Source organism: Pipistrellus hanaki, assembly GCF_964339955.1.
Source record: "Pipistrellus hanaki genome assembly, chromosome: 15".
In the NCBI taxonomy this organism is placed as follows: domain Eukaryota; kingdom Metazoa; phylum Chordata; class Mammalia; order Chiroptera; family Vespertilionidae; genus Pipistrellus; species Pipistrellus hanaki.
In genome coordinates, this window is record NC_140517.1 from 35,678,167 (window position 1) to 35,700,468 (window position 22,302).

A 22,302-nucleotide genomic window follows, 5' to 3' on the forward strand; every position below is an offset into this window, starting at 1 on the left:
TCCACTGTCACCCCCTTTTTAAAATTTAAATAATAGGAGACTTTTGGAAATTTTATAATGTAATCGTGGTAGCTTTTACATTTTAATTATTTGTGCTAAACTATGAGTGCTTTAGGTTCATAACATGTTATGCAATTCAGCTTGTTGTATAGTACAATCGGTTTTTTTTTTAGAATATTCGTTTATTTCCATTAGCCACATTAATTTTCTCTGAGAAATTTGCTACTATTCAACTGTTAAACTCAACACTCTAGCAACAATCTTATTTACCATGTGTGTATAAGTGGAATTGATTATTTGCCTTCTTGAGAAGAACCTGAGCATTCCTGGTCCTAGGCTGAATTTAGATATTTAAAACCCTCTTTTCCACATCATGGGAACCAGACCTCTCAAACAAGTCTTGTTGCAGTGAGAGGGCAGCTGCTGTCAGCTAAGTCTCTGTCTGTTACCTTGGTTCCAATTTGAGCTGTGCGTGGGAAACTAAGCAGCCATGGGGGCAGGAGGCTTCCCTCAGAATGGGAGAAGGTTCAGGCGCCTGCCACGTAGTGGGGGGGCGGAGGGGGGGTTAGTGTCTGTGCCCCACCTCTGTTGACCCTCAAGTTCTCTCCTGATGGCCCCTCTGAGACTGTGCCTGACTTAGGTTGTTCCTTCCCTGAGGAATCTTACCCATATCTGGCAAACCAGCCATCCTTCGGGGACAAGCAGGGTGGTGTGAGTTTTGGTCTGTCTCCTTGGTAGCCTATGCCCACATGGGCTCCACACCCAGCACCTGCCTTGGGGGTCCCTCACATGCTGGTGAGGCCTGGGCTTTGATCTCATATATTTGGGAACCCGTGTTTCTTCTCCGGAGAGGGTCCAGCTCCCAGCACTGGACCGGCGAAAGATCCATGGTACCAGCCACCATGGTGCTTCAGCCTTGGCATGAGCTGAAAGGTCAGGTAACAGTTGTGGTCACCTGGATTACGAGAAGAGGGCCATTTTTGGCCAAAAGGGCAAGACTTGCCAATATAGAATGCTCAGGTGCCTTCCCAGGGGGCCCTCTGCACAATGGAAGGAATAAAGTCCTTTCATGTCATTTTTAAATTGCTGCCAGACATTCAAAGGTTTGGTTTGTAAGTTTCTTTGGGATAATTGTATAATATGCTGTTGTAATTCTAAAATATCTAGAGATGTGTTACCTTTGCCTCCAAGCACCAACAAATATATATATATATATATATATATATATATATATATATAGCCTTGTAGAATAATATTATGTAAGGATAATCTTTGCTCTAGGCCATGGAAATTCCATTTTAAACTGGCTGTCAATTTTTTTTTTTTTGTATAGACAAGGTATTTGTTACATTTTCTCCACCTCTCCCAGGAGGAAGTAGTGATGGTCCTTTCCTTTGGTGTCCTCACAAGCCAGAAACCTCTCTTTACTTTTACACACAAAGGATCAGTGGTTTAATTTTGTGTCATACAGAATGGCAGCTGGGTGGTGACTCCTATGTAATTATATTTCCTTGTCCCATCCGTGGTCCTCCTGGATGACCAAGGTGTTTGGTATCATCAGTGACTACTTTGGGCAGGAGGCTCAGCCCAGGTAAGGGCTCCCACCCATGGAGGATTAGGAACATAAGCCCAGAAATACCCAATAGCTCCAGGTTATATTACTGTACAGCTGCTGACTGTTAACATGGCAGAAAAGGAGTTCTCTGGTGTTCATCAGTCTATGCTGCTCATTATATTCCATAAATGAGTGAGATCATGTGATGTTTGTCTTCCTCTGCCTGGCTTATTTCACTTAGCATAATGCTCTTCATCTCCATCCATGTTGCTGCAAATAGTAGGAACTCTTTCTTTTTACCGCAGCATAGTATTCCATTGAGTAGATGTACCACAGTTTTTTAATCCATTCATCTGCTGAAGGGCATTTAGGCTGTTTCCAGATCTTAGCTATGGTGAATTGAGCTTCTATGAACATAGGAGTGCAAATATTCTTTCTGATTCGTGTTTCTAGTTTCTTAGGATATATGCCTAGAATTGGGATCATTGGGTCAAATGGGAGTTACATTTTTAGTTTTTTGAGGAAACTCCATACTGTTCTCCACAGTGGCTGCACCAGTCTGCATTCCCACCAGCAGTGTAAAAGAGTCCCTTTTTCTCCACATCCTCACCAACACTTGTCATTTGCTGATTTGTTGATGATATCCATTCTGACTGGTGTAAAATGGTACCGCATTGTTGTTTTGATTTGCATCTCTCTGATGATTAATGACTTTGAGCATGTTTTCATATGTCTCTTGGCCTTCCTCTGTCTTCTTTTGAAAAGTGTCTATTTAGATCAGTTGCTCATTTTTTGATTGGGTTATCTTCTTTTTGTTAAGTTGTATGAGTTCTTTGTAAATGTTGGAGATTAAACCCTTATCATTGATATCATTGGCAAATATGTTCTCCCATGTAGTGGGGTTTCTTGTTTTTTATTGATGGTTTCCTTTGCTGTGAAAATGCTTTTTATTTTGATGTAGTCCCATTTGTTTATTTTCTTTTTAGCTTCCATTGCCCTAGGATCAGTATCAATGAAGAAGATCTTTTGGAGTATGTCTGAGATTTTTTGCCTGTGGATTCTTCTAGTATTTTTATGGTTTCCCGTCTTATGTTTAAGTCCTGTATACACTTTGAGTTTATTTTTGTGTATGATGTAAGTTGGAGGTCTAGTTTCATTTTTTTGCATGTATCTGTCCAATTTTCCCAGCACCATTTGTTGAATAGACTGTCTTGACTCACTTGTATGTTCATGCCTCCTTTGTCAAATATTAACCTGTTAACCAGGGAATTCCCTTTTTAATTACACAACATATAACGGGTGCCTACTCTTTCACTAGGATGTGTCAGTACATCACGCCCAGAGGATGTAATTTCATATTATTTTTTTATTTATACTTAAAATAAATGAAAAGATTATGAAATATATATATTTTTTCGTTTATTTATATATAAAGCAGAAAAGAAAATACAAAATTACAAATAGAAAAGAATACCAACAAAAAATGGAAACATCGAATTAAAAAATTATAAATTTTACAATTATAGATTACAAAAAATATATATTTTTTATTTCGATGCACAATAAAAATATGAAAAAGTTTACAATTACAGAACAATAAACAAAAGCACACAAAATAGAAATATTAAGTTTAAAAAATTAAAATATAGACGTAAAAATTCAAAACTCAACTTCCGTGTGATATATTTTAAAACAATTGTTGATACATAGTGCTACCTTACAATCCGGACACCAGTATGTAGATTCTTTCCAAACACCTTTTTTGTAGCAAACTCGGCATTTCCTGGATTTAGTTTTTCCTATATCACTTTTCATTTGTTCTGGAAAATGCCTTTCAACTAAGCGTGATGGTTTAGATGTAGAGATGCTTGTTGATGTCTTTGGGTGGGTTTTCACTATGTTGTTATCTACCAATTTCTCTACACACTCTATCAAAAAGTGTAATCGATCCAAATGACCTTTACTTTTTGTATATAATATATGCATTGAAGCAGCACATATCAATTAATCGTAGAAAAATTTTTTTCATAGAATTTTTTTTACCCTATGGCAGCTGTGTAGGCCACCATAACTCCAATTCCCAAATCTACACCGTCCATATTCTTGTTATAATCCAGGACAACATTCGGTTTTTCTTGCCTTCTTCCTCTCTTTTCAATCATTGTCTTTTCGTCATTATGAATAGAACTGAGCATCAATACATCTTTTTTATCCTTCCATTTTAAAACCATAAGTTTGTCTTTGAATCTAACTATATGTTCATTTTTCTGTAATTTTTTTGTTTTTATTTCACTGGGGATTCCGACTCTATTTATCCTCGTTGTTCCAACAATGACTGTTGACACAAGAGTTCGGCCAAATGAATTGACATAGAAAAATTGTGTAAGTAAATCCTATACCCTTTATTCAGTAAGTCATGTGTTAACTCCAAAACAATTCTTGTTGAACACGTCCACCACTCTCACTAGCGAAATTATACTGATTCCCTCCATGTCTTAAATTCATGTCGAGACATGTATGGAAGACTAATACCTTTATTGTTTGGAAATATATGTCCCACCTGTTTCAGGGCTCAACATATATTTCAAGGATGTATTCATATGTCCTACCCGTACCCGATATTGTTTACGTTTGATGTATTTATATGTCCTGCTCGGTTTACAGGTTAATTGAGCATAGTGGTTTGGGTTGATATCTGGATTCTCTATTCTATTCCATTGGTCTGTCTGTCGGTTCTTGTACTAGTACCAGGCTGTTTTAGGAACAGTGGCTTTGTAATATAGCTTGAAATCTGGTATTGAGATCCCTCCTACTTTACTCTTCTTTCTCAGGATTGCTGTGGCTATTCAGGGTCTTTTTATTTCAGATGAATATTTGGAGTGTTCTTTCTAGGTCTGTGAAATATGCTGTTGATATTTTAATGGGGAGTGCACTAAATATATTGATTGCTTTGGGTAGTATGGACATTTTAATTATGTTGATTCTACCAATCCATGAATATGGTATGTTCTTCCATCTGGTTTACATCTTCCTCTATCTCTTTTTTCAGTGTCATGCAGTTTTCTGCATATAGGTCTTTTATCTCCCTAGTTAAGTTTATTCCTAAGTATCTTAATTTTTTTGTGTGTGATGATAAATGGGATTGCTTTTTTAGTCTCTCTTTCTGTAAGTTCATTATTGGTGTATAGAAATGCCATAGATTTCTTGGCATTGATTTTGTATCCTGCTACCTTGCTGAATTCATTTATTAAGTCTAATAATTTTTTGATGGAGTCTTTAGGGTTTTCTATGTATAGTATTGTGTCATCTGGAAATAAGGACAGTTTTACTTCTTTTCCAATTTGGATGCCTTTTATTTCTTCTTCATGTCTGATCACTATGGCTAGTGCTTCCAGCACTATGTTGAACAAGAGTGGTGAGAGTGGGCATCCCTGACTTGTTCCTGTTCTTAGTGGAAATGGCTTCAGTTTTTGCCCATTGAGTATGATGTTGGCTGTGGGTTTGTCATATATGGCTTTTATTATGTTGAGGAATGATCCTTCTATTTCTACCTTGCTGAGAGTTGTTATCAAGAAAGGGTGTTGGATTTTGTCAAATGCTCTTTCTACATCAATAGATATGATTATGTGATTTTTATCTCTCAATTTATGTGATGTATCATATTTATTGATTTGCGAATATTGTACCATCCTTGCATCTCCGGGATAAATCCTACTTGGTCATGGTATATGATCTTTCTTATGTACTGCTGGATCTGATTTGCTATAATTTTGTTGAGGATTTTGGCATCTATGTTCATGAGGGATATTGGCCTGGAATTCTCTTTCATTGTGTTATCTTTATCTGGTTTTGAAATTAGGGTGATGCTGGCTCATAGAAGGAGCTTGGAAGTGTTCCTTCCTCTTGAATTTTCTGGAATAGTTGGAGGATGATAGGTTTTAGTTCTTACTTGAATGTTTGGTAAAACTCCCCTGTGAAGCCATCTGGCCCTGGGCTTTTGTTTGCTGGAGGCTTTTTGATGACTGCTTCAATTTCATCCATAGTTATCTGCCTATTGAGATTTTTAGTATCTTCTTAAGTTTTGGAAGTTTGTATTTTTCTAGGAATGTGTCCATTTCCTCCAGGTTGTCTAGTTTATTAGAATAGAGTTGTTCATAGTATTTTGTAACAACGCTTTGTATTTCTGTGGGGTCTGTTGTTACTTCACCTCTTTCATTTCTGATTTTATTTGATTCCTCTCTCTTTGCCTTTTGGTGAGCCTGGCTAGAGGTTCATCAATCTTGTTTGTCCTTTCAAAGAATCAGCTCTTGGTTTTATTGATCTTTTGTATTGTTTCTTTAGTCTCTATGTCATTTATTTCTGCTCTGATCTTTATTATTTCCTTCCTTCTGCTCACTGTAGGCTTTTCTTGTTGCTCTCTTTCTAATTCTTTGAGTTGTTGAGTTAGATTATTAACCTTTTTTTTTTTTTTTTTTTGAGGTAGGCCTGTAAAGCTATACACTTCCCTCTCAGGCCCGCTTTCAATGTGTCTAATAGGATTTGCAATGTTGTGTCTTCAGGATGTTTTTAATTTCTTCTTTGATCTCATTGTTAACCTAATCATTGTTTAGTAGCATGTTATTCAGTTTCCAGGTGTTTAAATTTTTTGGAATGTTTTTATTGTAGTTCATTTCTAATATTATGCCATTGTGATCTGAGAAAATTCTTGATATGATTTTAATCTTTTTGAATTTGGGGATATTTTGCTTGTTACCCAATATGTGGTCTATTTTTTGAGAATGTTCCATGAGCACTTGAGAACATCTATTCCTTGGCTTTGTGGTGAAATTCTCTGAAGATGTCAATTAGGTCCATCTGGTCTAGTGTATCGTTTAGGATTGCTGTTTCTTTACTGATTTTTTGTCCAGAGGATTTATCCATTGATGTCAGTGGTGTATTAAAGTCCCCTACTATGATTGTATTGATGTTGATCTCTCCCTTGATATCTTCCAGGAGATTTTTTATGTATTTGGGTGCTCCTGCATTGGGTGCATATATGTTTACCAGAGTTATATTTTCTTGCTGAATTGCTCCCTTTAGTATTATGTAGTGGCTTGCCTTATCTCTTGTTACGGCCTTTATTTTGAGGTCTATTTTATCTGATATAAGTATTGCAACCCCAGCTTTTTTCTCGTTTCTGTTTGCCTAAAAAATGTTTTTCCATCCCTTTACTCTCTGTGTGAATCCTTTGCTCTAAGGTGGGTTTCTTGTAGACAGCAGATATATGGGTCATGTTTTCATATCCCTTCAGCTACCCTATGTCTTTTTACTGGTGCATTTAATACGTTTATGTTTAATGTTACTATTGATAAGAACCTGTTTGTTGTCATATTTACCCTTAGTGTTTGTGTTTCTGCTTGTCTTTCTCTATCTTCTTTTTACAGCAGTCCCTTTAGCATTTCTTGCATTGCTGGCTTGGTAGTGATAAACTCTTTTAGCACTTTTTTGTCTGTGAAGCTTCTGATTCCACCTTCAATTTTGAATGATAGCCTTGCTGGGTATAGTATTCTTGAGTTCATCCCTTGTTTTGCATCACTTTGTATATTTCATTCCATTCCCTTCTGGTCTGGTATGTTTCTGTTGAGAAATCAGTTGATATTCTAATAGTAGATCCCTTGTACATAACTTTCTGTCTCTCTCTTGCAGCCTTTAGGATTCTTGCTTTGTCATTGGTGTTCGCCTATGTAATTATGATGTGTCTTAGTGTCAGTCTTTTGGGATTCAACTTGTTTGGGACTCTATGTACTTCTTGGACTTGGATAGATTTTTTTCTTGCCAATATCAGGGAAGTTTTCTGTCATTATATCTTCCAGGATGTTCTCTATTCCTCCCTTCTCTTCCTCTTCTTCTTTTATCCCTATTATTCTAATGTTGTTTCATTTTGTGTTGTCCCACAGCTCACTTGGGCTCTCCTCTTGCTTTTTAAGTCTTCTTTCCAGTTGCTGCTGTGTTTGTGTGTTTTTTACTACCTTGTCTTCTACTTCGCTGATGCGGTACTCAGCCTCTTCTAGTCTACTCTTTAAGTCTTCCATTGTGTTTTTTATTGCAGTCATGTCATTCTTCATCTCCTCTTGGTTTCTTTTCATGTTGGTGACATTCTCATTCAGCTCCTTGTAATTCTCCTTGAGTTGTATATGTCATTGAGTTGTGTTGTCCTCTAGCTGTTTAAACATCCTTATAACCATTACTCTGAATTCTTTCTCTGATAAGCTGCTAGCCTCGAATTCATTTAACTCCCTTTCTGGTGATTCCTCTTTTTCTTTCCTTTGGGGATTATTTTTTTTGTCTTCCCATGTTTTTCTGTAATGCTTTAATTATAGATCCACTTCCTTTGCCGCCCAGGTTTCCTGGGGGATGGTGCTACTATTGCAAACTCTCAGTTTTCATGTGTTTGTTAATCTAGTGTAGCTCCCTATTTGAGCTATTTGGGTTCTCTTGGTGTAGGCCTGTGAGCTTGAGAGGCACAACTGTGGTGTCTAAGAGTCAGCCAAGTTGCGGAATAGTGTGTCTTTGGAGATCAAGATCCCAGTGTCCTCGGGTCTGCAGCTGAGGTCACAGGACACTGGCTAGAGTGTGTGCTGAGTCGCGGGGAAGCTCCAAGGCCTATCTTGTTGGTGAGTTTCTAAAAAAGGCCGTTCAAGATGGCGTGGGCTCCGTGCTGGAGTCCTGCCATCTAGGGAGTGCTGGCAGCAGTGATAGTCTCTCCTTGTCCAGGGGAGGCTGTTGTCCAGCTCCTGCGTGATTTAACTTTCCCTCACTCACTCACACCCCATGCACTTCCACACACACTCCTTTTATACACTTACTCACTTCTCTCTCAGCTCCGTCCTGGTAGTCGCCATCTTTCTTTATCTGATATCTTGAGTTCTAAGATATTTATAGATATCTTGAGATATCTATAAATTTCTTAATCGAAGTTTACAACCCACTCATAAAAGACTTCATTTGCAATTCTGTTTTATTATATTCTATCACAAAATAGGTTTAAACCCACACTGAGAACAGAAAATCAAACAATTTCTATAAGCTGAAGAGCAATTCTTTAAACCAATGGAACCATTATTCTCTTAGCTAGTCATTCTTCCTTTGAAGGCCTATGGTGAGTCACTGTCACAAGTGATTTTAATTCCTTATACAAAAGCCTATTAAAGAGTGTCACTAGGTGAATTTTTTGTCTTTTCTATAATTTCACCTAAATAAAACCATAGTGCAGGCAATCTTTGCATTTTTCTTTCATTTAGCATAATGAAATTTTCCATGTTGTTGTGTGCATTGACATTGTGTTCCTTGCATCAGCTTTGCCCTAAGTAATTCTACATCCTTATAAGTAGATTTAACTAAGAAGTATCCTGTTATAGTCCTTTGCCTATAAATATAAAAATAAACACAATGTAATGGTAAAAAAAAAATTCATGCCTATTATGAAACAGAATACAAAATTAATTTTATCAATAAAATGAAGTAATTCTCTCAGCTTTATAACTGCTGTGTATTTAACTTTGATATGTTTGTTATAACAGAGTTTCTCCTTAGGATAAATAATTATGCCCTATAAAAAAATCAACCCCAGCCAGTGTGGCTCAGTGGTTAAGCATTAATCTATGAACCAGGAGGTCACAGTTTGATTCCCAGTCAGAGCACATGCCCAGGTTACAAGTTTGATCTCCAGTAGAGGGCATGCAGGAGGCAGCTGATCAATGATTCCCTCTCATCATTGATGTTTTTATCTTTCTCTCTCCATTTCTCTGAAATGTGTGTGTGTATGTATGTGTGTGTGTGTGCGTGTGTTTAATTAATATATATATACACATATACATATATATATACAATTATATATATATTAATTAAGGCTTTCTTACATATGTAGCAAACATACATATATGAGTCAGGACTCTTAATTTCAAGAGAAAAAAATCCAATTCAAATTAACTGAAAAAGGAAAGAAATTTATTGGATCACAAAAATGAAAAAGTGTGAAAGATGGTGTAGATTTCAGACATGACTGGATCCAAAAGATCAAACAATGTCATCACATTTCTGTCTCTCACCTCCATTTTCCTCTGTGTTGTTTGTCTTGGAAAATCTTTCATGTAATGGCAAAAACAAAACAAAACAATAAAAAAAAAAAAACCTGCTGATGAGTTAACCTTACTAAATCCTTGAAACTTTGAAACTTCTCTTACTTCCCATAATAATACTTATCCTCTGGCTCTATTGATCCAGATAGGGCTATTTTCCAATCCCTTAATTGCTAGGTTGAGGAAAATAACTGGTCAGCCTATGACCAATTCACAGCTCTCACTGATTAATAATTGCACCAGAATCATATACATTTATGGGGAGAAAAGTCTCAAAGAAGGCATAGTAACATATCACAAAGAAACAGATATCTACTACTCAGGCTATATCAAATAAAGAATGCTCATGAGCTGAAAGCTTTTCCATAGGTACTACATTTATAGAATTACTAACTAAATAATTTACTGATATTTATTTAATAAGGACTGAGTGGTGACTAAATGTTCTCTTATCATATATAATAAAAGCCTAATATGCTACATGTCTGGTCATGATCGGCCATTCAACCAATCAAAGCATGATCCTATATAATACAAGAGTAACATGCAAATTAACCATCACTTTGTGATAAAATGGCCATGCCCACAGCCAATAAGGAGGGAATATGCAAATTGATGGGCCAAAATGGCAGTGTGGGCCAGAGCCACAGAGCCTGCAGGGAGAGGGGAAGGCTTGGCATCCTGGTTGGGTCACCCCAGCAACCAGGAGAGTGGGGGGAAGGCTGAGAAGAATGGGGGAAGGCTTGGTGTCCCAGATTGATCCTCAGAGCGGAGTGGGATCTGGGCAGGAAGGCTTTGCATCCTAGATTGCTGGGAGGGCAGCTGGTGGGGGGGGACCAGGCCTGCAGGGGAGGGCAGTTGGAAGGGAACAGGCCTGTAGGAGAGGGCAGTTGGGGGGGGGGCAGGCATGCAGGGGAGGGAAGTTGGGAGAACCAGGCTTGCAGGGGAGGTGAGGTAGGGGTGACCTGGCTGGCAAGGGAGGGCAGTTAGAGGTTACCTGGGCCAGAAGGGGACAGCAGTTGGGGGTGAATAGACCTATAGGAGAGGGAAGTTAGGGACAACTGGGCCAGCAGGGGAGCAGTTAGGCATCAATTAGGCTGGCAGGGGAGTGGTTAGTGGGTGATCAGGCTGGCAGGGATTGGTTATGGGGTGAACAGGCAGTTGGACATCTCTTGAGGGGTCCCAGATTAGAGAGGGTGCAGGCTGGGCTGAGGGATACCCCTCCACACACTCCCTGTGCACAAATTTCATGCACCGGGCCTCTAGTATGCTAATGATATGCTAAGGCCATTCAACCACTCGCTATGACATGAACTGGCCACCAGGAGGCAGGCAACCAACCAATCATGATGATGTGCACTGACCACCAAGGGGAAGAAGCTCCAACCAGTAGGTTAGCTTGCTGCTGGGGTCTGTCCAATTCGGACTGAGTGAGATGGGTCAGACATGCCCTGGAGTCCTCTCACAGTCCCGCCCTGGCTAGCCAACCTCCCACATCCCTCTCAGCCCTGATAGTGCACCAGTGAGGACCCTTGGCTTGGCCTGCACCCTCTCACAATCCAGGACCCCTAGGGGGATGTCAGAGAGCTGGTTTCAGCACAATCCCACAGGCCTGGCAGAGGGACCCATGGTGCATGAATTCATGTACCAGGCCTCTAGTACTTGTTATAATTAGAGAGTTTAATTATGAATTTACTGATGCTGTTTAAGGGCTGAGGCACAGCTAAAATCATTTCCACATTCATTAACAGTTATAGGTTTTTTTTCCAATATGAATCCTCTCGTGTAGCCTAAGGGACAAGATCTGATGGAAAGCTTTCCCACATTCGTTGCATTCATAGGGTTTCTCCCCAGTATGAACTCTCTGATGTTGATTAAGGTATGAGCCACAACTGAAGGCCTTCCCGCATTTGTTACATTTATAGGGTTTCTCTCCTGCATGACTTCTCTTATGATGAATTAGAATTAAAGCATCACTAAAGGTTTTCCCACATTTACTGCATTCAAAAGGTCTCTCTCCAGTATGAATTCTATGATGTCGATTAAGTTGTGAATCAGTTCGAAAAAACTTCCCACATTTGATGCACTCATAGGGCTTCTCTCCAGTATGAATTCTATGATGTTGATTAAGGTGTGAGCGATAGCCAAAGTTCTTCCCACATTCATTACATTTAAAGGGTTTCTCTCCTGTATGAATTCTTTGATGCAGTGTAAGGGCTATGCGTCTGCTGAAGGCTTTTCCACACTGATTACATTCATAGGGTTTATCTCCAGTGTGAATTCTCTGATGTTGATTAAGGTGTGCACTCTGTCTGAAGGCTTTGTTACATTCCTTACATTCATATGGTTTCTCTCCTGTGTGAATTCTTTGATGTTCAACAAGGAAGGCAAAACGGCTAAAGGCCTTTCCACACTCATTGCATGTAAAGGGTTTTTCTCCAGTGTGGATTCTCTGATGTTGAGCAAGATGTGCACTCTGTCTAAAGGTTTTGTTACATTCCTTACATTCATATGTTTTCTCTCCAATATGAGATCTCTGATGTTCACTGAGAAAGAAGTCGTGGTTAAAGGCTTTTCCAAAGCCATTGCATGCATGTGGTTTCTCTGCACTGTGAATTATCTGAGGTTGAGTATAGAATGAGTAACAGCTAAAGGCGTCACCACATTCATTGGGTAATTTTCCAAAATGTGTTGTTTGATGTTGAGTAAGTAATGAGTGGAAATTTAAGAGATTTGAAAAATCATTACTTTCATAAGGTTTCTCCTCAGGAGGAATTCCTCTGTCTTTACTAAGGTATGAACTCTGGTTAAATTTTTCATATTTATTACCTATTAAAGATTCCTTTTCATGATGTTGTCTTTTATGCTCCACTGGGACTGAATTTGGGGGGAACATTTGATCATAAATATCAAATTTATATACTGGCTGTACTGTGGGAACTCTCTGATGCGTTAAAAGTACTGACTTCAAGATAACATTTCTTTCAGAATTATTATAGTCATTGTCTTTTTTCATAAAATAGATTTCCTTAAGACTTGCCACTTGCTTGAAATGCCTCTCCTGATTTCCATGCTGCTTCTCAAATTCACACTTATATATCCAAGTTTTTCTGAAACTGGAGCATCCAATATCATGTCTTATTAGTCTTTCCATTACTATGCTCTGAGATATTTCTTCTTCATCATCAATGTACCATTTTGGAGATAATTCCTTAATTTCATACCAGTCTGAAAAATATAAAGAAATCAAATTTATCTTTTATCCATTGCAAGGGGAAAGTAAAATATTATAGAAGAAATTGAAGAATTGGGGGGATGAGGAAAGAAAGCACATGGTTCTGATATCTCCAAATTAGGATATGCAATATAAAAGGAAGCATATACTTTGTTAATGGATTGGAAGAATTAACTTGATTAAAATGTCCATACTACTCAAATTAATCTGCATATTCAATATAATTCTTATCAAAGTGCCAAGGGCTTAATTCACAAAATTAGAACAAATAGTCACAAAATTTACATGGAACCACAAAAGACAATGAATAGTCTTGAAAAAGAAGAACGAATTTGGAGTTATCTGATACCTGATATCTACAAGGCCAGAGCAATCAGAACAGCATGGTACTGGCATAAAAACAGACATACAGATCAATGAAATAGAATAGAAAGATCAGAAATAAACCCATGCCATTATGTTCAATTAATATCTGATAAATAAGATCAGAACATATAATGGTATTGAGAAAGTCTATTTAAGACTTTCAGTCAAGAGGGCCACATAGGTAAATGCAGTACTTGCCACCTCCCACAACCACATCAAAATTTACAACTAAAAATATAAAATAACCATCATTCAGAATCACCTGAAATCCAGCTTAACAGAAGTCCTATAACTAGAGAATTAAAGAAGCAACATCAAGATGGTAGGAGGTGCAGAGATGTGGGGTGGAATTGAGGAACCAGTTGGTACCACACCCATGTGTGGTAGTTTAAAATTGGGAGGAATACTTTTGGAGTGGAGGTTTCCCTGAGGAGTGAGGGGTTTTGTCACATAACAGCTCCCCAGCCCAAGATACCAGTGCCAGGAAGAGAAGTCTCCACAACTTCTAACTGTAAAACCAGTGGGGATTGTGGCTGAGTAACATAGAAGCTGTGGGAATCACAGGCAGAGATGTTTTTTAAAATATATATTTTTTATTGATTTCAGAAAGGAAGGGAGAGAGAGAGAGAGAGAGAGAGAGAGAGAGAGAGAGAGAGAGAACATTAATAATGAGAGAGAATTATCGATCGACTTCCTCCTGCATGCCTCCTGCATGTCTCCTACTGGGGATTGGGCCCATAACTTAAGATTGTGCCCTGATTGGAAATCGAACCATGACCTCCTGGTTCATAGGTCAACGAGCCAAGCTGGCAGGGCCAAGGTAGAGCTCTTAAAGGGGCCCATGCACTGGACTTAACCCCCCTCCCTTTGAGCTCCAGCATTGAGGTAGCAGCTTGAAAAGAATCTGGGATATTCAGGGAGGAACTAACTTATCTGGAATCAGGACAAGAGCTGGAGGAGCAGCTTTTTTCCCCAAACAGAAGTACTGGAGGAGAGGCCAGTATTCCTTTGATGAGCCGTCCCTGTGACAGAGCTGACAGGCTGAACCATATCTGAATCTCCATTGTGCTGACTCATACTTTTTGTCCTGCCCTGGTGATTCCCTGAGACCCTATCCCTTCCTACTTGCAGGCCCATCCAAGCTGTTTCCAGTGGCTTTCCATACAACTGGCTTCTCTTGTCTCATGCTTCAGGCTTTCCTAAAATCCCTTAAAGCAAGCAGCAGCAGGCATCAGCATGCCCTATACTGCTCAATAAGTGACCCCAGGCCTGGCACTAGTGGCAGCCCGCCCTGGTTCACAGCTTGGCCTCTTCTGGGCACCTCCAAGCTCAACACATACACATGTAGCAGACATATGAAGATTGATTTGTAGCTCATGCTGGCTGGCTGATGCTGGGTGGCTCCAGGCAGGGCACAGGCAGAAGCTAACTGCACCTCCTGAAAGGCTAGTCAGTGCACCCTGGGGTGAACTTCGACCACAGCAGATTACAATCCTACCATCTCCACAGGTGACACACTCAATGGGTGGACTTGGTGATCACCAAAGCCCTCAATGAAACAAGTCTTGCTCCATAGGGTTGGCTCTTGAACAGCAGCTCTTCAGCTGATCCTTGCAATTGATTGGCCTGGGGGTCAATCCCTCCCAGTGACACCAACATAAGTCAAGGCTCAAGTGCAATAGGACAGTGCACACAGTTCACACAGGGAAGCATCTGGAGTACCCAGCTCAGGTGACTGAGGAGGCTTATCCACTGAGCCCTATAGGACAACTACATAAGGTGACTTTACCAAGTCCAGGAGACATATCTATCGAATACACAGAAACAAACACAGGGAAACAGCCAAAATGAAGGCATAAACATATAACAAATGAAAGAACAGGAGAAATCTCCAGAAAAAAACGTAAATGAAATGGAAGCAAGAAAACTACCAGATAGAGTTCAAAACAATGGTAATAAGGATGCTCAAGGAACTTAATGAGAACTTCAAAGGACTCTACCCAGCAAAACTCTCACTTAGAATCAAAAGTCAGATAAACAGCTTCACAGACAAGAAAAAGCTGAAGGAGTTCATTACCACCAAACACGTACTACATGAAATGTTGAAGGTTATTCTTTAATAAGAGGAAAAAAAGAGATTAAAAAAGAACAATAAAGACTACGGGCTCAGAGGGAAGGCTGTGCCATCTTACCAGGAAAGGAGGACTTTCTCTGAAGCCTGGAAAACCCACAGCAGAGGAGACCATCCAGCAGCTGTGACACCCCAATCGGCGCAAACACGTGGATTCAAGGGAGTTCTTTAGTCACTCACGGAAAGGTCAGAGTTTGCGGGGAATACGTGAGGGTTCTGGGTCACTGCGGCACAGGCGGCGACTGAACCCATGGAACGCCCCATGGGCTCTGTGCCCCAGCACCTCACGCCATGAGCTACCCTAGTCCCACACGGCCTTGAAACACCAGCAGCCCTGCGCCTTGGAAGACCCTGGCGCCACGCGGCCCCGCGCCCGGAGCTGCGCCAAGGGAGACAGCGGCTACAGAGGGAGTCGCACACTGCTGGACCCAGCACTGGGTTTGGCATGATCTTCCCCAAAATCGGTCTTTTTTAAAAACACCAAGGAATGCAGGTCAAATTGTTAAGAATCGGGACCATCCCGCCAAAAGCGGAACATCTGGACACCTGGGCGCAGACACATCCTGCACCTGATCCCCTTCACCCCCTTGCTTCTGAGTACTAGGGAAGGACTGCCCAGTTTGCATATCCTGGGAGACTGCAGGGGGAAATTGCCTTCCTGGAAAACAGGGGATCAGAGCGAGAAAGGACAGTCTGGGGGCCAGCCGGCACCCTGGCAGACTACTGGGACAAACCATAGAGCCATAAAGAAAGAAGGCTAGAGCAACCAAAAAGACTGGGAAGTTAAACCAGAAACACTGCCACCTAGGGGCTGAATTACAAACTGACTTTTTTTTTTTTTTTTTTTGGTTCCCCTTTTTTCCTTTCTTTTTTTTTTAAATTTATTTTTTATTTCTTTTAATTAATCAAAAATAAAGGAACATAAATAACTAAGATATAGCCTACTTAAAATTAAGGACTAGCTTACAAAACTGAGATACAGTGGAATGCTGGGAACTGTAATACTGTCTGGACTGAGAATCAGACATGCCAAATAGAATAACAGAGGAAGTGAATGACCACTACTGGACATTTTTATACTAATCTTTTTATTCTTTATTTTATTTTCATTTTTTACATCTTTTACTTAAGAAATGAATTGTTTTTCCTTTTTTCCTTACTTGATTTTACCTTTTCAATTATTACATTTTTCAATTTTCAATCATCATTATTACTACTGCTATTTTGTATTTTTCTGTTTCCTTTTTTTTCTTTCTTTTTTTTCTTCAGAACCATTTTGCTTTCTCTTTATTTTACCTTGGGATTAGTCTTCATTCAATTTTAATCTCTACTATAGCATCATTCAATCCTATCTCAACTCGACCTTTAGGATATCACTCTCTTACTAACCTTTACCCTTTTTGTCTCCTGTTCATTTTATCTCTTTCCAGCTTTAGTTGTTCCCTATTCTTTCTGTATACCCGCTGCTAAAATTCTCACCATACTTATAGACTTAATTTCCAACCCCCTGCTCCAAGTGCATAAATATCACTCTCTTCACTATATTAACTAGTTAAAAAAAACAACAAAAAATTGTTCTCCTTTCTACCCTTTTGTTGTTGTTCATGTGAATATTGATTACAGTGAATTTTTATGATTTTTAGTGAAATTGTTAGGCTTATTATTCTGTTGTTATTATTGCTTAGTATTTTTTAAATTCCTTTGTTTTTGTTTGTTTTTTACTTCTGTTTATCGTAGCCTTGCTTAATAATAGTGGATATTGTAGTTTGTATTAATCTCCAAGTATTATTGCTAGCATTTGCTAGGATTAGTGGTTGTTCTATGGGAATTTTCTCCACATATATTTATAGTTTGTTTCCCCTTTCTCTCTTAGTCAGCTTTCTCTCTCTCTCTCTCTCTCTCTCTCTCTCTCTCTCTCTCTCTCTCTCTCTCTCTCTATCTTTTGCTTTTCCCTGTTTCCCAACTTCATTTCGACATTACTTGTTTTCTTCTTTTTCTATCTCTTTATTTATCACTCCTTTATTATTATTATTATTATTATTATTATTATTATTATTTTACCTTTCTTCTTTCTCTCCTATCCCCTAATTTGCCTCTCTCTAGTGATCACCTTTAGTAGAGCTTATTAATATCGCAAATACATTCTTGTTCAGTGCTTTTTGTGTTGTGCCGGGTAGTGTTGTATTTTTTGCCTTTAAATCAACGCCGGAGAAAGATAACCACATAACAAGACATCCTGAAAAGAGAGGCCATGGGCAGACAAAGAAAAAGCTCGCACATGAAAGAAAACCAGGCATCACCATAAAAGGAAATAAACGAGTTAGAGGCAAGCAACCTACCAGAGCAGGAATTCAAAGTAATGATCATAAGATGGCTAAAAAGAATGGAAGAGAAATTTGACAATAACCAAGAAGAAATGAAGAACCGTGAGGAATTGAAGAAGAACCAAGAGGAAATGAAGATGAAATAAGAAAAAATAAAAAATGACATTGCTACCATGAAGAACTCAATAGAAAGCATCAAGAGTAGAAAAGAAGAAGCAGAGGACCGCATCAGTGAGCTAGAAGACAAAATGGAAAAAAATACCCAATTAGAGCAGCTTCTAGAAAAAAAACTTAAAAAGCAGGAGGAGAGCCTACGGGAGCTTTGGGACAATACAAAACAAAACAATATTCAAATAATAGGGGTTCCAGAAGGAAAGAAAACTGAGGTAAACATGGAAAAAATATTTCAAGAAATAATGACAGAAAACTTTCCTGAGATAGAGAAGAAAAAACCCACACAAATCCAAGATGTTCACAGAGTCCCCAGCAAAATGAATCCCAGAAGACCATCACCAAGGCACATTATGATTAAATTGGCAAACACCAACGACAAAGTATGAATCTTAAAAGCAGCCAGAGAAAGACAGAAAGTTACATACAAAGGAACCCCGATCAGATTAGAAACTGATTTCTCAACAAAAACTTATCAGGCCAGAAGGGAATCGGATGAAATATACAAAGTCATGCAAAGGAAGGGTCTGAATCCAAGAATACTGTACCAAGCAATGCTATCAATCAAAATTTAAGGGGAAATCAGGAGCTTCACAGACAAAAAAAGACTGAAGGAATTTATCTCCACCAAACCAGCAATGCAAGAAATGCTAAAGAGTCTACTGATAAATTAAAGAAATAGAAAGCAAAGAAGGAACACAGGGGTATAGAATAAAAATGGTGTCAAATGAGTACCCATCAATGATAACTTTAAATGTAAGTGGATTAAATGCTCCAATCAAAAGACAGAAGGTAACAGATTGGATAAGAAAACAAGAACCATACATCTGTTGTCTAGAAGAAACCCAACTCAGAAAAAAAGATGCACACAGACTGAGGGTGAAGGGATGGAAAAGGGTTTTCCAGGCGAATGGAAATGAAAAAAAAGCTGGGGTAGCAATACTTATATCTGACAAATTAGATCTCAGAGTGAAGGACAAAACAAGAGATAATGAAGGCCACTTCATAATACTAAAGGGAGCAATCCAACAAGAAGAAATAACCCTGGTAAATATATATGCACCCAATACGGGAGCACCCAAATAAATTAAAAAAAACAAAAAAACAAAAAACTACTGAAGGACATTAAGGGAGAGACTAATAGCAATACAATCATAGTAGGATATTTTAATACCCTACTGTGACCCTTCAACAAATCATTTAAACAAAAAAATCAGCAAAGAAATATCAATCCTAAATGACTCACTAGACCAGGTAGAATTAATCAACATCTTCAGAACAGTCCACCCAAAGCCACAGAATATGCATTCTTCTCAAGTGTAAATGGGACATTCACAAAGATAGACCACATTTTGGGACATAGGCAAAGTCTCTTCAAATTCAAGAAGATAGAAATCATATCAAGCATCTTCCCAGATCATACTGGCATAAAACTAAAAAACAATACAATAAAAATAATCCAAAGAATTCAAACACATGGAGACTGAACAGCATGTTATTAAACAAGGACTGGGTTACCAGAAAAATCAAGGAAGAAATTAAAAACATCCTGGCAACAAATGACAATGAAAACACAACAATCCAAAATCTATGGGACACAACAAATGCACTTTTGAGAGGGACGTTCATATCCCTACAAGCCTATTGCAAAAAACAAGAAAAAATGGTAACAAATTATCTAACTCTACAACTCAAAGAGTTAGAAAAAGAGCAACAAGAAAAGCCCAGTGTAAGCAGAAGAAAGGAAATAACAAAAATCAGAGCGGAGATAAATGACATAGAGAACAAAGAAACAATACATAAGATCAAGGAAACCAAAAGCTGGTTCTTTGAAAGGATAAACAAAATAGATGAACCTCTAGCCAGGCTAACAAAGAAACAAAGATAGAGAACTCAAATAAAGAAAATCAGAAATGAAAGAGGTGAAATAACAACAGACCCCGCCGAAATACAAAGGATTGTTACAAAATACTATAAACAACTCTATTCCAACAAACTGAACAACCTGGAGGAAATGGACACATCCCCCCAAAAATACAACCTTCCAAAACTCAATCATGAAGAATCTAAAAATCTCAATAGAAAAGTAACTTGGGAAGAAATTGAAACAGTCATCAAAAAGCTTCCAGCATACAAATACCCAGGGCCAGATGGCTTCACAGGAGAGTTTTACCAAACATTCAAGGAAGAACTAAAACCTATTCTCCTCAGACTATTCAAAAAAAAAATTCAAGAGGAAGGAACACTCCCAAACTCCTTCTATGAAGCCAGCATCACCCTAATACCAAAACCAGATAAAGACAACTCAATGAAAGAGAATTAGAGGCCAATATCCCTCATGAACATAGATGCCAAAATCCTCAACAAAATTCTAGCAAATCGGCTCCAGCAGAGCATCACAAAGATCATACACCATGACCAAGTAGGATTTATTCCGGGAATGCAAGGATGAGACAATATCCGCAAATCAATAAACGTGATACATCACATAAACAAATTGAAAGATAAAAATCATATAGTCATATCAATTGATGCAGAAAAAGCATTTGATAAAATCCAACACCGTTTCCTGATAAAAACTCTTAACAAGGTGGGAGTACAAGGATTATACCTCAACGTAATAAAAGCTATATATGATAAACCCACAGCCAGCATCATACTCAAAGGGCAAAAACTAAAACAATTCCCTCTAAGAACAGGAACAAGACAGGGATGCCCACTATCATCACTCCTCTTTGACAAAGTACTGAAAGTACTAGCTATTGCAATTAGACAAGAAGAGGAAATAAAAGGCATCAAAATTGGAAAAGAAGAAGTAAAGTTATCCTTATTTACAGATGACACGATATAGTATGTAAAAAACCCAAAAGACTCCATTAAAAAACTAATTGACTTAATAAATGAATTTGGCAATGTAGCAGGATACAAAATTAATGCCAAGAAATCTATGGCATTTCTATACACCAACAGTGAACTTATAGAAATAGAGACAAAAAAAGCAATTCCATTTACCATCCCACCAAAAAAATTAAGATACCTAGGAATAACCTTAACTAAGGAAGTAAAGGACCTATATGCGGAAAACTACATGACACTGAAAAAAGAGATAGAGGAAGATGTGAACAGATAGAAGAACATACCATGTTCATGGATTGGTAGAAACAATATCATCAAAATGTCCATACTTCCTAAAGCAATCTATAGGTTCAATGCACTACCCATTAAAATACTAACTGCATATTTCACCGACCTAGAAAGAAATCTCCAAAAGTTCATTTGGAACAATAAAAGACCCCGAATAGACACAGCAATCCTGAGAAAGCAGAATAAAGTAGGAGGGATCTCAATACCAGATTTCAAGCTATATTACAAAGCCACTGTCCTCAAAACAGCCTGGTCCCGGCACAAGAAGAGACATATAGATCAATGGAATAAAATTGAGAACCGAGATATCAACCCAAATCACTATGCTCAATTAATATTTGACAAAGCAGGCATGAACATACAATGGAGTCAAGACAGTCTCTTCCATAAATGGTGTCGGGCAAATTAGACAGATACATGCAAAAGAATGAAACTAGATCACTAACTTATACCATACACAAAAATAAACTCAAAATGGATACACGACTTAAACATAAGACAGGAAATCATAAAAATACTAGGGGCATCCACAGGCAGCAAAATCTCAAACATATGCCAAAAGAACTTCTTCACTGATACTGCCCTTAGGGCAATGGAAGCTAAAGAGAAAATAAACAAATGGGACTACATCAAAATAAAAAGCTTTTTTTTTTTTTTTAAATAAATTTTTATTGTTCATATTATTACAAGTGTTCCTTTCCCCCCCCCTTCCCACCCCACCCTCTGCCCTTTCCCCACTCCCCATTGTCCTCATCCATAGATGCACAGTTTATGTTCAGTCTCTTCCCACATTCCCCTCTCCCCTTTTCCCCAAGAATCGTCAGTTCACTCCCCTTCCATACCTCTGATTCTATTATATTCAACAGTTAATATTGTTCATCAGATTTTTTTTTTAATTTCCTTGGTTTTTAGATTCACTTGTTGATAGTTACGTAGTTGTTGTTCATAATTTTTATCTTTATTTACTTTCTCTTCTGAGAGAACCCCCTTCAGCAATTCATATAATTCTGGTTTAGTGGTGATGAACTCCTTTAGCTTTTTTTTTATTAGTGAAGCTCTTTATCTGACCTTCAATTCTGAGTGATAGCTTTGCTGGGTAGAGTATTTTTGGCTGTAGGTTTTTGCTATTCATCACCTTGAATATTTCTTGCCATTCCCGTCTGGCCTGCATGGTTTCTGTTGAGAAATCAGCTGACAATCGTATAGGTGCTCCTTTATAGGTAACCACCTGCTTAGCTCTTGCTGCTTTTAATATTCTC

General features: G+C 38.4%; 1 protein-coding gene across 4 annotated transcripts in view; it reads right to left on the reverse strand.

The window, feature by feature from the left end:
- Positions 1 to 9,448: 9,448 nt before the first annotated feature.
- The window catches only part of ZNF527 (zinc finger protein 527), an 83,381-nt gene continuing 70,527 nt past the window's right edge, over positions 9,449 to 22,302 (reverse strand). For all 4 annotated transcript variants that reach the window (XM_084860843.1, XM_084860842.1, XM_084860841.1 and 1 more), the window contains one exon: positions 9,449 to 12,900. In XM_084860843.1, the coding sequence (XP_084716969.1) occupies positions 11,417 to 12,826 (1,410 nt within the window). In that variant the 5' untranslated portion in view covers positions 12,827 to 12,900 and the 3' untranslated portion in view covers positions 9,449 to 11,416. The remainder of the gene's footprint in view (positions 12,901 to 22,302) is intronic.